The following is a 15940-nucleotide window of genomic DNA, read 5'->3' as shown; positions in this document are numbered from 1 at the left end:
TTGTCGCGAGGAACCTTCGGAACACGTTCGATGACCATTGTCGGTCTCACTGCGCACCGTAAATCCAGGATACAGGCTTGGAAATAATCGAACCATACCCTCTGATATCTTTGATTTGCGCGCATACCGATTAATAGGGTAGCCAATTACGAATAAAGGCAGGACCGAGCGAATGGAATGCAGGTGAACGTATCCGTAAAGTCGGTTACTGGGTGCGCGCGGGTACACACGCGTATCCAAACCAAAGCCACGGCTCGTTGCGATCGTTCGTCATCGAACTCGTTCCGAGAACAAGGTCCAGCGGTATTGTGGCGGCTGTGAACGAAGCGGAGAAACGGAACGGACGGTGTTCAGAGGCTGAGCGATCTGGTGGATTCGTCGGGCGGACGCGTGATCGAAGCGTTGGTCAAGGGGTTGAAGGTTCTCCGGGGCTAATGTTTATTTAGCCGCGCGTGCGTTCGCACGGTGGAGGCAGCCGCAAAATTGCGTTTCGCAGCAGGGGCGGTGGTATGGGAAGAGTTCTGTCGCGGGAGGCGCGCTGAGAGGACGGATGGTAGGATGACACGCGTGAAAATTCGTTGCGTGGCGTGTATTACGGGAGGGAAAAAGGGGCGACGCGAAATAACTCGACGAGAGCGAAGCAGAGGAAGCGTCGCGTTAGATCCGTGTTCTCCGCGTGGTTGCCATATTGTATTTCGTCTAGGAGGAGGGACGCGTGTTTCGTGTTTGATAGAGGCAGGCGTAGGTGGTGTACGTGTAGCGGTGGGTTCTCTTCTGTGCGATCTCGAAATTCTTCGGAGCCGGACGCGGAGCCGCGAAACACCGCAGGTACGGCCGCAGATTTGCATTTCTCTTGGGCAGAGAGCTGGGCCGCGCGTGCATCGTTACTCCTCTCCGCGGGACCGAATATCTCGATAAATAAAGCGAGGGACGTTCGTGTGCGGCGGCGCGCGCACGGTAGCGTTCCGCTCGGGAATCTCTTAATCCTGCGTGTTGCTTCGTGACTTCGCCCTGGCTTCGGCCTACGACTACCGATGAAAAACGAGAGAGAGAAGAGTCGGGTGCACCCCGATCGTTCCTCGAGTTCTCTGCAATTTCGCGAAATAACCGTATAAAAGCGGCGGACTACGCCCGGGTAACATTGTGCTTTCATTGTACGTTTCGAAATGGAAAAAAAAAAAAACAAAAATGAGAAGAGACCGCGCGAGTCCTTGGCAGGGCCGGTCTAACACCCGTGATCTCTCTCCCTCCTCACCCTGAAACCCTCCCGCGAGATTGACCACCGGTAATGGACGACCCGGCGATTATCATTTTTAAACGAAACGGATCGCGAGCAAATTGCCAGGCCGTTGCACTATCGGTTTCGAGAATCGATTAATGTCTTCCCGGCGTGACGAGCCGCGTGGATAATGCCGCCGGTCGAGAACTTTAATTGGCCGATTGATGCGACAGAACGAATCGCAGAAAGCTCCGATATTCGTCGGCTCCCGACTCTTCCAGTCCCTCTTCAAGGATCTTCGCTAATGGATTCTCGCGACGAGTGTCGATATCTCGTCTCGTAATAGAGAATCGACGACGACGACGACGACGACGACGACGAAGACGACGACGAAGAAGGCGAGGACGATAACAACAACGACAACAACGATCACGAGGACGACGACGACGAGGATGAAACGAGCTTACCTTGGGCAACGAAGCCAGGCATTGCTGCTTCACGTCCCAGACTAGTTGATCCTTCGGGAATTGAAGACACTTGCTGACGTAAAGCTCCGGGACGTGCACCCTCGCGAGGAGCACCCCCTCCTCGACTGGGCCAGCTTCCGCGGTCGCGGCTGCGATCGCTGCTGCATCCTGACTCTGTTGACCCTGAGCTTGGCCTTGATTCTGCCCGCTTTGCGGACTCGCGGTCTGGCTCTGTGTCTGCACCACGGTACCAGCCGAATTCTGCTGTTGCTGCTGCTGTTGCTGCTGCTGCGTCTGCGGCTGCTGTTGTTGCTGTTGCTTCGGTCCCGCCTCCATTGCGAGGACCTCGCGCTTCTCGAGGATTCCACCTTCACAGGTTCACATCTGAAACAGGAAGAGGAATCGTTTCGCTTATTTACTGCCCTGCTCTCGCAGTCCCTGCGCTCTCTCCGTTTCTCCACCCTTCTCGATCGTTAATCGCCCCCCAGGATTGTGCCGTTAGCGCGGCGGCATCGCGGCTCCGCGACACGTTTCCAACGATTCGAAACGATATCTCGCGCAGCGATCTCGAAGATGGGACGCGGCCAGAGACAGGGGGAAAAAGCTGATGAAGAAATTAAAACAGCACGGGACCGCGCGCTCCTCTTTACGGCCACGAGCGGGTAACGGTAAAAAGAGGACGAAATTACTCGGATGGAAATAAAGAAACGACGCCTGAGGTGCTGCGACAATTTTCAAACCTCGTAAACTCCTCTTTACACTCCTCGACCGGTATCATCGACGTGTTTCTTTCGCTCGATCGAGTTCGTTTGCTTCCCTCGTCCTCCAGGGAACTTGTTACACCTCGGATAGGCGAACGCGCGACTGTTTACGCGCGTAACGAGCGCCGTCTCCCTTTTTTCTTACTACTTTCGACGGAAGCTCCCATAAATAATTGGCTCCGAAAGAATCGCGACAGCCAAGGCGGATAAGTTACGCCAAAGCAGCCGCGCGTTTCCGTACGTTCCTCCGCGTCGACGCGATAACTTGCTCGGTCGTTTTACAATCCGACCTCCGACCCCAAGGGTTAACTATCGGCTGGCGATAACTTACGCGCTAACGAGCGAACGCGGGTTCGCTCTCACTTTCACTCGAAAACTTTCCAACGGGCGTAGAAGCGTCCCCAGGTACACGGCGCGCTCCTCGCGAGTGTTGCGTGTCTCGCGAGCAAGCGAGCAAGATTAACGTTCGGTTGCCGCGCGCGCACGGACGGTACCAGGAGAACGCTCGCGGTGTCCGTTCGATTTGTCCATTTCCCGCGCAATCGTCGCGAGAGAACCACCGCGCGAGTACACGCTGTTAATAACAACGAGGACGCGTCTCTTCCTCGAGGTTGAACCGGTCCGTCGCCTCGAATAGGGGCGGCAGAGGCGAGTCTTTTGGGACTCGACGAGTTCTCAGGCTCCCGCGCGTTCCTCCATTGTCTCCTGCCCCTCGGAGAATTTCCGCTGGCAGGGTTACGCCGCGTCGAAGCGGACTGGGAGATCGCCACGGGAAACAATGTATCCTCGCGGAGCCACGAACCGGCTGCTGGCCAACGAATGCTACCCGTGGCGTGCCGAGTTTCCTAATTACTTCCCCGTTAAAAGTTAAACATCCGCAGAGACGGGGCGCGCGTACAACAATGGGGGCCTCGAGGACTCGGCTGCGAGGCACCGCTGGCTCGGTTCCGCGGAGCGCGTGCAAATTGCGAAACTCGCGAGCGTTGTTTGGCACTGCGCGAAAACTAGACGAAGGCGAATCCTCGAGGGCGAGACGTCCAGGTGCCGCGCGCAGAAGAAGTCTGATGGAAAACCGCAGAGACGCCGTTGACTGAACGTTAACCATGTTGCCTGCGAGGAGGGCAGACAGGAGGCGCGAGAAAGAGAGCCAGGCTGATTGTGTTAAAACTTTAAATAACCCACTGACCGCACCGCGTGCAAGCAGCTCCCGAGGACAATAGCCAAAGAACCCGAGAGACGAAGCGGAGGCGCTACAAGGTTGCGTCCGTTCGCCAACTCCCGCCAAGAAAAACACTTATCCCGGTGGAAGCGTTAATATCCTCGAAGGGCGAAGAAGCTTCGAAACGTCGTGAGAAAAAGTGATACGTCGAAAGCAAACGTAGTATTTTAGTAGGCGATCGGTGGCTATGCCAGAGGTGGAACGATACCGATACGCTGCCGCTTTTTCCAAGCGGCTAATCGATTATCGCCTCCTCGAACGGGGGGGCCCCGGAGAGTCTATCCTGGCGCGATCCGGGGAGGCGCGCGATACGAACAAAAGGAAGTGGCCGAGCGCAAGAAAGATAATAAGAAGGAACCAGGAGGGGGGGAGACGATGATGAACTAGCGGAGAGAAGGATCGTACGGATGGACGGACGGGGAACGCATCAATGACATGCCGTAAATCATAGTTTTACGACCCGTCTTTACGTGGCCCTTATTCGTGCCACTCGTCGATGGAGAACCTTTGCGAATTTTTCTGTCTGGCCACCCTCTGTGTGCGTGCGCGTTGCGCGTTCAGGGCCGTAACCGGTACCGCTCACCTCGCGGGTTGAAAACCGCCGCGGTGCCGCGCGAAATACCTGCGACTTTCGCTACGCTGGGGGCAACAATTAGCGCTCGCAAGTTCTGGTCCGTTTGGTGGTGAGAAACAAAATGCGAGGGCAGAAGAAGATAATCGACGCTGGCAACGAGCGTGGACCAACGTTCATTTTTACCTTCGAGCATTTCCTTTCGCAGATAGAGAGAGAAAGAGGGGACTCTCACAGAGGGGATTAACTGAAAGTTTTCCAGAACCACGGACTGAAGACGGATAAAGAACGAGGGACGATCGAACGGAGGATGTTCGAACGGCACACGTCCGAGGAGATCGCTCGATCCGCCCCTGGACGCGCGTAAGCCCATACACACCGGGTACGCGTGGGCGTCGCTTTACGGGTTTGCTTTTAAGCGGCCGTACCTTAATTTCAAAGTCACTTAACAGTGTCGTGCTTAACGGTGATTCGATGATAATTAAAAAGAGAGAAAAATCGAAGGCTGGCATCCGCGGAGGTAAGCGCGGCCGGCAACGACCACGGGGAGGAAGATCGAAGGACGGCCAGGGGTTAAAGTACGACCCTGACATTCTCGATTCTGCGAGCGTGGATCCACCTAGGCTCTAACCCCCGACGAGCGCGAGGTATGCGTAACACGCGCCCGTCCGCGTACGTATTCTCTCCTCTCTGAAATCGGCTATGATCCTCCCAGCTACCGATCAGTTTTCCCGATAACCGGACGGTTGGCTGGGGTCCGTTTGAAAATTCCAGTCTCGAGTGTCCGTCGAAAATCGAGGAAGCAGTAGTCGTGCCACGACTAGACGAGCGACTCTCTCTCTCTCTCTCGTTCGGTACCGATCGAACGTGCCCCTCCCTCCTCGTTTCACAGCGTTTACGGGGGAATGGAAACGGTGGCGAAATCTCGTTACTGCTCGCGTGGCAGGGGTGGTGGACGCGCCGCGAGACAGGCGAGGGGAGAAGAATCGAGATATGCGGAAAAACCGCGGGAACGAGGCTCTCGAGCCGTCGAAGCGAATCTCGTCGAACTCGAGGCGAACCTCCCACGGTCACGTATGCACGGCCGCGGAATAAACGAATTTCTCGCCGCCACGCGTCCTCTTAGATCAGCGTTTGGATAAACGCCTTCGTCCCGGAATTCCAACGTTTCTGGCTACGTTTCTTGAATTTCCTGCGCGACGCCGGACCGCGATCGACCACGGACAGGGGGACGATGGAATTATCGTCGCCCTTCGATCGTGGAATCCTAACGAACGAACGGAACGAGGACCGTTCACCGAATCTAACTTTGTGTGTCGTCGACGAGGCGAAGAAATTTCGAGGGAACGAGATGCACGCGGCGCGTGTCACGCGTATGTAACGCGGCTGACTGGTCCGCGAATACCGTAAAACATTAGGCACGCGGAACGACGGCAGCCCCGCGTTGTTCCGTGTGCTTTGTCGCTCGTTCCCAGCCGCATCGATCACGCCAGATGCGTGAATCGGCCTCTGTGTAATTACGGAAACAACGAGTCGGTCGACGCAACCGTTCGCCGCGGTTCGCTTGAGCAAAGGGTCGCTCTATCGGGGACAACCGTCGTTCATCGTTTCTCTCTTCACCGCTCGATACGCGCGCGCGCGAAATAGGATCACGCGATCCCCTCGATCGTTCAATCAAACAATTACCAGCCGGCGTTCCCGCGTTCATCGGGTTCGATCAGCGTCGGCTATCAAAATGATTTTGGCTGATGAAAACGGACCGCTTCGGCGAGCGGGCTGCTTCCGGCGAAAGTAGGGGTGAAAAAGGAGAAGAAAAAGCGGCGCGACTGCCGGGAATGGATGCAAGGTACACAAGAGAAGGTATAGAAAGAGGAAGTTCCCCCTCACCCTGGGCGGAGCGAGAGAGTGTCGGGCACAACGACGCGTGTACCACACGTGTAACGATCTCCGACGCGTCCAGCGAGGGGTGACGGTGAGAAAGAAACGTCGCAGGGAAAAAAGACGCGGCGCGTCGACGTCGACGACGACGGGGACGTTACGAAAGGGAGGTGGAAAGAATAACACGCGCGCCATTCTCTTCCTGGCTGGCGTGTCTCGCGTCAGACCGACGATAACTCCGCTTTAAGGGTGCGCTTCGGGGAATTCGGCCCGTCCCGTCGCGTAGAGAACATTTCTGATGAAACGATACGAGGCGTTGGTGTATCAAGGGTGGAAGAGGCTTGGCGAGACGGGGCGAAGGCGGTGGAAGAGGCTTCCACCATCGACGAGAGCGTTTTCGAGATCGAACCCTTGGCGAACCTTGAGAAAACGAACCTGTTATTCCGCTTGAATTTTTGTCCACGGCGTTGATCGGCTGGCGCCGGTTGGGTCACGCCGGGCATTGTTTTCTCTCTGTTACTTTGTTGCATGCAGCGTGGAGGCGATCGCGAGATCGATCTCGAACGATGGGAATTAAGATAAGAGGGGAGGAGAGAGAATGGTGCCCGGCTGTAGGATGTTCCCATATATCACGGGCGCAATAAAAGTGCCACGGATCTCTTCTTTTGTTACCATTCGAAACGTAGGTTGTCCCTCTATATACGGAGCTCTCCGTGGCGCTCGGTGGTCTCGTCGAGAGGAAAGTTCAAAGGTTGAACGCGCGGTTTCGCGTGGCGCGCGCGCGCGCGCGAGTAGGCGAATTAGAGATCCGAAAGGTCGAAAGGTCGAAAGGGTGGCAAGGTCGAGCGTCGAAGGTCGGGGTGGTGGGCGAGCGGATCGAACGACGTTCATTCACCAAATTTATAAATAGCCGGGATGGTTTCTCGAACGATCGCGGGGCAATTTGGTCGCACTCGTTGGCGGGGGTGAGTCGTGGGACACGGACAAACCGGACGGAGGAGCGGTGCCGCGTTAAATTGAGAAATATGGGGCTCGTTATGCGCTATCGGGCTCGGTTACGGGGGACATTAATCCGCGTTAAGCGGGCCGCGGACGCAGGCCAGATCTCATAAAGGTATTCGTGCCGCATCGTGGCCCACATTCCGCGAAAGAGCCTGAGAAACGCGCGCATAACCTTGACGGGTTCGATTAAGACCAGCTCTGGTATTCGTGGAGGAATGCGGGCTCCACCGACGGTCGACGACGCTTTGTCACGATCGAAAAAGGAGACGACGGTTTTCGCGATTTCCACTTCTCTTCCGAGTGGGGTCCCAGTCCTTGATCGGTGCACGTGCAACGATCCCCGCGATCGATGAGAAATCGCGGAAATTCCAGCGGTTTACGTCGCGACAATAGCGAGGAGGCGCGAGAGGGGAAACGGAATTGCGTCAGCGCGAAAGTTCGTCGTCCTCTGCTACAGCCAGAGGAAGAGAGAGCAAGCGAGAAAGAGAGAGAAAGAGAGAGGGAGAGAAAGAGCGAGAGGGTATTCTCGAAGAGTAACTCGAACGAGAGTGGTGCTTTCCAAACAAATAAATCTCGAGACCGAAAGCGCGATGCCGGAGTGTCGGCGCGGGGGTGCACCCTCCGTTTCTGGTTGAAAACAAGCCAGAAGCGGGGGAGAGGGCGCGAATAAAAGAGGAGCCGAAGGGAAGCTCGGAGAGACGGGGAGAGGAGCACTCGATCGCGCAGCGCTCGAAAAGCACGTGCCGGTGGAACGCGAACGCGAACGACTGCCGACACTTACCCCACGTTCAACGACCCCTGTGCTGCGAGACCGCGAACGATCAACGAGGAGCAACCCCGTGCTCGCGCCGGGTCGCCACCACCGAAACTACCCTCTGAACCCACCCCCAGCCTCTCCCACCGTCCTCGTACCGTATATACTCCTCCTTCTCCTGCTGGTTGCGTCGATGGATCTCCTCTTATCCGGGTGTTCCGGTGCCCGGCGAACGGAACCCGCGTTACCGCTATTCTCGAGGCTGCCAGCGGCGAGATGGACTAGCAAGATGGCGGCCAGTCGACTAAGGTCCTCTCCTCCCGAACGTATCCAGCGGGAGGGAGGCGGTCGGAGGGCAACGGATGCGGCGGTTCGTGCCCGTGCGGGTGGTTCGCGGCCAGACGAACGATTTCGGTGGCGAAAAGCGCATCGGCGGCGCGAAAGGGAGGACCGGCGGCTCCGAAGCGAGACCCAGCCAGCGTGGAGTGCATCGCGCGACTGTCAGACCGCGGGCGGGGACGGGGGTGGCCGCGCGTATTCCGGCGAGCCAGGTGGCGCCAGCGCAGCCAGCCGGTTTTCAGGATCCTCTTCCAGGGGTAGTTGGGAACCCTGGTGGTGGATGTTCGTCGCTTGGCAACCACGAGAGATCGACCGAGTGTGCCAACCACCCCCACGCCCCTGCTCCTCTCTCCTTCTCGACTCTCCTCTATTTCTCTATCTCTATCACCCCGTTCGGCGTGCATCGCTGCGCTGGGCCACCACCCTCTCGCGCGCGCCTCCTCCCTAGCGATGGGAACGATGCGCTCGCGACCTTTTATCGATGCTCTGTGCACGAAACTATGCCTTCTCCTCTGACTGTTGGTCGAGAACAGTTATTCCGCGATCGAGTGACCGATACTTTTTTTTCTCGAACGTATGGAAAATGGTCGAACGCGGATTTTTTCCATCAGAGCTGTCCGCGCGGTTGAGAAATGATTAACGGACGCGAGGCTGCGTTGGAGGGGTGGCGTGATAGACGAGAACTCCAAGATTTACGAGAGAGGAAGAGCAACGGGCTGGCTGGCTAATGAACGATGATCGTTGTTTCCAGTAACGAGGACCAATGTCTTCGACGACGGATGGGAATCACGATGGAACGGTCTCTTCCACCCTCGTACAGGAAGGCGAAACGTTATTCGTGGAAATCTCGTTGCACCACGGAACAAGAATCGACTGCAGCGCTTCGAGGCTGCCTGGCTGTTTACACGAGGTGCGTTCACCGGGTTACGCCACGGATAACCATTATTATCCCACAATTAGCAACACTTCTGCGACGTCTCCGTCTCGTAGATTCGCGATAACAAGCGGCATCGGATTCCTTTCCCCTTCCGTTTCGCGATACCGCGATCTAATTAATTCCGCAGACTGTTCCCCGGTTAACGAACGATCGTCGAAGAGGATTATCTCTCCGCTTCGAGCCCGCCTCGCAGAGTCTCTCTCTCTGCCTCTGTTAACTTTTTGCTGACTTCGTTTCCTCGAGATTCTCGCTAATTACGCTCCTTTTCCGCGGCCAAGTCGCGGACAGAGAAGTCCTCGGCGCGGAAACTTTCGGGACAGTTTTACCCCGTCTCCTACCGAGTGTCGCGCGAACTTTCGATCGCGCCCCACCTGACCGCCGCATTAATTAAAAGCCGGTTGACCTGATTAGGTTTCTGGCAGACACTCCCCGCTCGCTTCGCGATCCAACGCCCTTTACCAACGAACCGTCGATTCCACCCTTCGACCCCGATGACCAGTCGCGCGAAACAGTCGAGGCTGCGAGAACCACCCCCATTCGTCGCTGTTCTCGATTCTTTTCCGCCTTTCACCCAATCTGCGACCACCAACTTGACCTTCGCGCGTTCGATTTCGCGAGCGAGTCGATCGCGGGACTCGCGAGACTCCTCATCGTTTCCGAGAAATCGACGCCGACCTTTTACGGCGGAAAAATCGATCCGTATCGTTCGCTGCCTTAAAAGTCGCCACTCGTGCCGTCGCGTTCCGTCACGTCCAAACAGGGAGCACGATCTACGATCTCTCAAGGTTCCCGTGGCCGTTGTTCCGCTCGCAGATTCGGTGGCCAGGCACCAGCGAGAGTTCGCGATCGATCTCGTGGACGACCGATGCCAGAAATTGAAACCCTGACGGCTCGCCGCGGTTCGCCCTAGGGGAGGATGCTCGCGCGCGAAACTATCGCCAGCAGTTTCCCGAGGTGCAACGAGATATACAATTCAACGAGGGGAAAGGAATATTCAGAGCAGTTTACCCGTGGTCGACGGATAAAACGCGTAAATATGCAAATGGCTGGTCGCGTCCCATTTACCAGGACGGATTTCATTTAGCCCTCGCTCCAGTCGACCGGCGAGGAACAACAGCCCCCACCCCTGGTGTCCGTCGCTTTCTTTCCACGCGTCCATCGAAACTTTTCCGTTGCTGTCGCCGCTGTGACGTCGAGGAAGAAACCCGTGCAGACGCTCGAGGAGGAATTCGAAGACGCTCGGCTGTAATACGCGTCTATTCGTCGTTTGCTGCACCCGACGCGACGCGTCGAGGCTTTCAGACGAAGGCAGCGTTCTCGACGCATTCGAACGAAGATAAACAGCTACTCCAAGTGGAGAATCGGATTCTCGTTTACGAGCGAGCGTTATGAAAACGCGTATGAGAGTAAAAGGCGCGTAGGGAATGCTCGATCGCGTTTCGACGGAGCTACGAGGAAGCTGATGGAGAGGATCGGTAGATATTTAACGCCAAGTGGACGTTGATTCTCGCATTGTTGATCGACGACACGCGAAACACAAACGGGTTCCCTTGTTTCGAGAACAAACAAGAGAGGCGCGTCGCGAGCGCGCGTTGCTCGTTACCCTTAGGAAAGACGATCCTTCTGATTCGGAGAAAGGTCGAGAGGGGTAGTCGTCGCGTCGCCGCACCCTTCGCAGCGGGGGCGCACCGCGTCGAGGGTGAGAAATGGCAAAGCTACGGAGCTCGTCGTCCTTTCACCGAGGAGGACTGGCGCAGGGGCTGGGATTCTTTAGCGTTCGAGTGGCTGGCTTCGACCCTTCGTTCGACGCGAGGAATCACAAGCTGGTACACCCCCGGCGAAAAGGGGACACGCGACACGATTGTTGCTTCCAGGAACGCGCACTCGCGCGGTAACGAGCCTCGCCGTCCTGTTTCAGGAATCGAACCGCGAGAAGGAACACAATCCGTCCACTGGTGACGCGATTTTTGCTCGCAGGTGTCGGATACATCGTCACTGCGCTGATCCAATCTCGAAACGAGACCAGAGGAACGATCTCGCAGATTCTACGTTCGCACTAATTAGCACTCGAACGCGCAGTTACATCCCCTCGCGTTCCCAGCGAAAGGAGGAGGCGACGAGCTCGAGGTTCGCAGGGGTGCGTGCCCGCGGTCGAAAACGGGGGTGAACAGGCGAGTATCGACTAAACGCGTCGCGCGCTCCGGTTCGTAACAACGTTGCTCGCGTTAACGAGTAGGCGCGCAGCAGCCTCCATCAGGGGCGACACACGCACCGCTGGAGGCTCGCGAGCGAGCTGGAAAAGCTTTCATCGAGATGGACGCAGCTGTGCGTGGTTGCGCCGGGTCATCGCAGGGGAGAAAGATCGCGTTCGAACATCGCGAGAGAACGCGCGCGTCGACCTTCGCGCTTCATTTTTCATCGTCCTCGCGAATCGGGAGCAACGCGATTCCGAGCGTCATTCACGCGAACGACCGCCTCCTCGCTGAATGGGATACAAACGACCCTGGGTTTCATCGTAATAAAGATACGACGATGGGACGCTCGTTGCTGGCCATGGCCACGGTTTCACCGGCTAAATTGTGCCGGTCGACGGTTTTTAAGCGAAACTCAATTCTCCCTATCAGGTCGATGGATGTATTACGGTTCAAGGTCCACGGTTGCTGGTCTCATCTTCGTTCTTCTTTTTTTTTCTACCGTTTTCCTCCTCTCGCGAAACGATAGAGGTCGAGGAAAAGTAGACGCAAGGTCCTTTCAGATTAGATCGAGCTCAATTTAGCCGGCGCTGGTGGGTTTGGCCTCGATTCCAAGCGACGTTGCTCGCTGGGACGCCCTCCTGCTTTCAATTCGCGCAGGATGTGACACTCTCGGCACCGACGGTCCCTTCCCACTTTGTCGCGGACTCGTTAAACGGGAACCATTTACCATCGAGGGCATCGTAACCCCCTTCCCTTCCGTTCTTTTTTTTTTTCCACCCACCTACGCTCCATATCCGATCACGGTATTATTTTTAGAGGCTGCTCGCCGACGCGGCGGCGAGAGAAATTGGCCCCGGCTCCTGCGTCGCAAATTGATCGTTTCCTGAATCGTTCCAGCCTGGACGAAACTCGAAGGGGTTGTAATTCCTCGGCTCGAAATAAGACGGGGACGAGTCCTTTCCAAGTTATTTCCTACCGAACGAACGAGGACGAGGGGAAGCTCGCTCGATATTTCGTGCTCTCGCAGCGTCTTCGAGGAAGGGCGGCGATTGGCTGCGCGATCGATCGACGACGTATCGCGAACCTGCCCGGCGCTGACTTAATTAAGACGTTAATGGAGACAGGCCGAAGAATCAAAGCGAATTTCACGCCTCCCCCTTCCCTTTCGACCCGCGCGTCGGGCGGCCATTAATTTGCCGTGGCAAAGGGCGACGCGCCGCGGTTATCGAGGCTTAACTCAAAGCATAACTCGCAGATCCGACGTACATTTGACGCGTTTGATCGATCGATCGCTGGACCTACGCCTACGTCGAGCGAACCCTTGAATTTTCTTGCGCCAGCCTATCCTCCACCCACGAATTCCTCGCTCCTCCATCCGTCCGTTTCCGGCTAATACTAACGATAATATCGACGAGCAAAAAACGATCCTGGCTTCTCTCGACTCTCTCGTACGCAGTCGCGTATAAGACTTTGCAACAACAGCTCAGTGCAACGAGTTGCACCGTAGAAGTGAGAGCAACGAGGAAAAGTTTCAGCATCCGAGCGTCCATCTTGGTGGACGCGCATGGCGAAGTTTGGTCGTGCAGCCGCGGTGGAAACTTTTCTCTCGCCAAGAGAGAGGACAATGCAGACGAATCTCGACGGTCGATCGTAATTCACGACGCGATTGTCGCGCACTTTCGCCGGTGAACGAGGACGGCGAGGCTCGAGCGGCAACCGGAAGCGACGCACGCGGCAGGAAGGATGTCCTGCGAGGAAGGAGCCACCGGCGAGGGGACCAACAAGTCAGTCACCAGTGGCACACCGTTCGTCCTCGTCGTCTACTAACTTTCGAATCGGTTTAGTCACCTACCGTCCGCGCTACCTACACCTTCTTCCCACCTACTCGATCTACCTTGGTATCTGTCCCAACGAGCCAGCGGACCGGACATTGTTAACGATCCGCGCGAGCGGAGGTGGAAGCCTCGCGTAGGGGGACACGCCTCCCGTTTCGCCAGCTGGAAAAGGCGCGAGAACCCGCGAAACTTTCGTTCTCGCCGCGTCTCCTATCGTTCGAGGATTAGCGTTCGCGGGGCCAACAATTACTGCCCACGTAATGGATCGTGATAACGTGTCCCAGGGTATCGAGAGGCCTGTGCGTTGCGCGATCGGAACAATGCCTCGACGATTACGACCGATTCGAGGCTGGATCGCGAGAGGGTGGGGCAATTGCTGGGTACAAAGGCGAAAAATAGCCTGCGCGAGAGGAAAATCCGCCTCGCGTTAGCCTCGTCGAGGACGTAGCAGCGAGGATCCTGCGTCGTCGAATTTCGCGAGCTCTGCTTCCTCTCGTTCCTGCCGGAAACGCGGTAACGAATCGCCGACGCAATCGCGCGATCCCGCTCCAACTGGTGTACCCGCAATTTAACCCACCCCCGACTACAGCTAGATAACCCGAGGGTGCACGGAATTGATTAGCGAAGCGGGTATCGAACGGCATCTCCTCGAGTGGTTTGCCTCCGTTGAACGCGCCGCGACAATGGAGCGTTGCTGCAAAGCCACCAGGCGCGTCTGCCGTTTGGCAGCGTCGTAACGTAGCGTCGAGAGGGTAAACACGAGCGGATAGGTCGCCGGAGATTGGGTAACGCTGATTTATATCGGTTCTCCCCATCGCGAGGGAGGAGGACAGAGCTCGCGAAATCTTGACGGAGCTCCTCGATGCGGGGATTGCCGGCTAGACGAACGCGTCTTACCCGTTTACGCGTCCGTTTGCGTGTGGGCGGCAAAATGGGGAGGACGTGCGAGTAAACCGCGCGTTGTGGATGCAGGTAAGCCGGGACTGTAAATACCGCGTCGTTGCTGCCTACCTCGCGCACCAGGGAGTCACGTCCGGTATGGTATACAGCCTTATGCCTCATCTCGCCGGCCAAGGCTCCCCGATGTTCCTTCGTGCAGCCTCTAAGCCGGTCGAAGGGTAGGATACGCAATAAATCGGAGCGTTACGACGATTTTGCCAGCCGTCAAGCGCGCCAACAGCCAACTTCGACCGCGCCACCCTCTTTGTTTCGAGCGTAGTTCGCTCGCAGAAGCACGAAGAGGGAATTGCAGGGCGCGACGACGAATTTTCGAACGCGCGCGCGATTTCAAGCAGTCGACTTGCGACACGGACCAGTTACGTCAGAGCCGCGAATCGGCGAGAATCGGAGAACCGCAGATGGGGCGCGGCACTTTCTCTCACCCGAGAGAGAAACGGAGCCCAGCGAACCCCGTGGCGCGCTCGATTCGGCCGGATCGTTCCTTTTTCGCGCGGTTATTTACGACGGCCGTAACGTTACGCGGAAACGACGGATAAGTAAATTCCCTGGGCGACGATTAATACCGCGGGTGTTTCGAAACGCGAACGGCCCCGCGCGGCTCGTTGTAAATCGCGCGAGGAAACCGTGCACGCTCGTAAACCGTCCCGCGACACGAATTTCGCGCGAACAGCCGGTGGACGCGGCGATCCCCCTCGAGATAAGTCGCGGAGGAGAATTGAAAGGGGCTTCTCGCCAGTGATTGATCCGATTCCCTGGTAGCGGGGCAGAGGTAAACGAGGTTCGATCCGCGCAGCTTTTTGGCAACCAGCGACCGCGTACGCGCGAGGGAGGCTTTAGCCTTATTCCTGTCACGTACCTGGCTGGCGACCAAGTCCTCCCAGATATCCGTAACCGAGGTACAAGGGCCCTTTAAATGTCGGCCATCAGTCTCGAATCGTGCGACTAGTTGGCTCGCGACACGTCACCTCGGTTCGCGTTCGTACACGCGCATACAGCCGACCGATAAATAGGCGACGGGGTTCTCCTCTAGGTGTAGTAGGTGCTCCAGAAACCGGTCGACCTTCCTCGATCGATACCCCTCTTTCCGCCAATGTCGAAATGTTTTCAGCAGCGTTGCGTGTCCGGCTGAATCGAAGACGTATCGCAAGTGGGTCGAAACGTTCGCTTTCGAACGAGAGATTTCTCGCCCACGATACAGAGGGTCGCGACGAAGTCCTGCGACAATAATAATCCCGCGGTGTTGGGTGGACGCGAGCTAATTCACGATGACCGAGCACCGCGGCGCTACTTATCGTGATAAACGCCCTATACGGGGATCGCCACGGCCGCCTAAGACGGTGAAATATTTCCGCAATAACCGTAACCCTTCGTCGAGCTGCTTCCCACGCCACTCGAGCGTCGTTTCGTTACACCCGATCTGCCGTAAGAACGCGTCTCGAATCGCGATCGCGGCTCCTGCGTTCCTCTCTGCTGGCAAATAATTAACGAACCCTTTCGACGAGCTATCGGCGGAACGATAAATCTCCTGCGCCTCCTCGAGTCGGGTTGTTTATCTAAAATCCGTGGCTCCGCCGATAGGAGCCGCGCGAAAAGGAGCAGAATCCGCGCGAATTCAAAGAGCGAGGGGGGGATATCGCCAGTCGAAAAGTGCGAGCCGCATTATCCTCGAGGATTTATGCGGCTCCTTTCCCAAACGCATTCATCATTCCACGGTGTCGGCGGCTCGCTTTCAACCCACTCCCATCATCTTTCACCTTACCATGTCTCTCTCTCTCTCTCTCTTGGTTGGTCTTCGCGATTGGC

The 15940-nt window shown here is 56.8% G+C and overlaps 1 protein-coding gene across 7 annotated transcripts in view; it reads right to left on the bottom strand.

Moving 5' to 3' along the window:
* Positions 1-15940, bottom strand: part of Prosap (SH3 and multiple ankyrin repeat domains prosap) — an 86428-nt gene that overhangs the window by 27483 nt on the left and 43005 nt on the right. For all 7 annotated transcript variants that reach the window (XM_076905124.1, XM_076905129.1, XM_076905130.1 and 4 more), the window contains exon 3: positions 1687-2070. In XM_076905124.1, coding sequence (XP_076761239.1) covers positions 1687-2022 — 336 coding nt within the window. In that variant the 5' untranslated portion in view covers positions 2023-2070. The remainder of the gene's footprint in view (positions 1-1686; positions 2071-15940) is intronic.

Source organism: Xylocopa sonorina, chromosome 11 (assembly GCF_050948175.1).
Source record: "Xylocopa sonorina isolate GNS202 chromosome 11, iyXylSono1_principal, whole genome shotgun sequence".
Lineage (NCBI taxonomy): Eukaryota > Metazoa > Arthropoda > Insecta > Hymenoptera > Apidae > Xylocopa > Xylocopa sonorina.
Note: the sequence above shows the minus strand (reverse complement) of the source record. Positions and strands in the feature narration are given on the sequence as shown.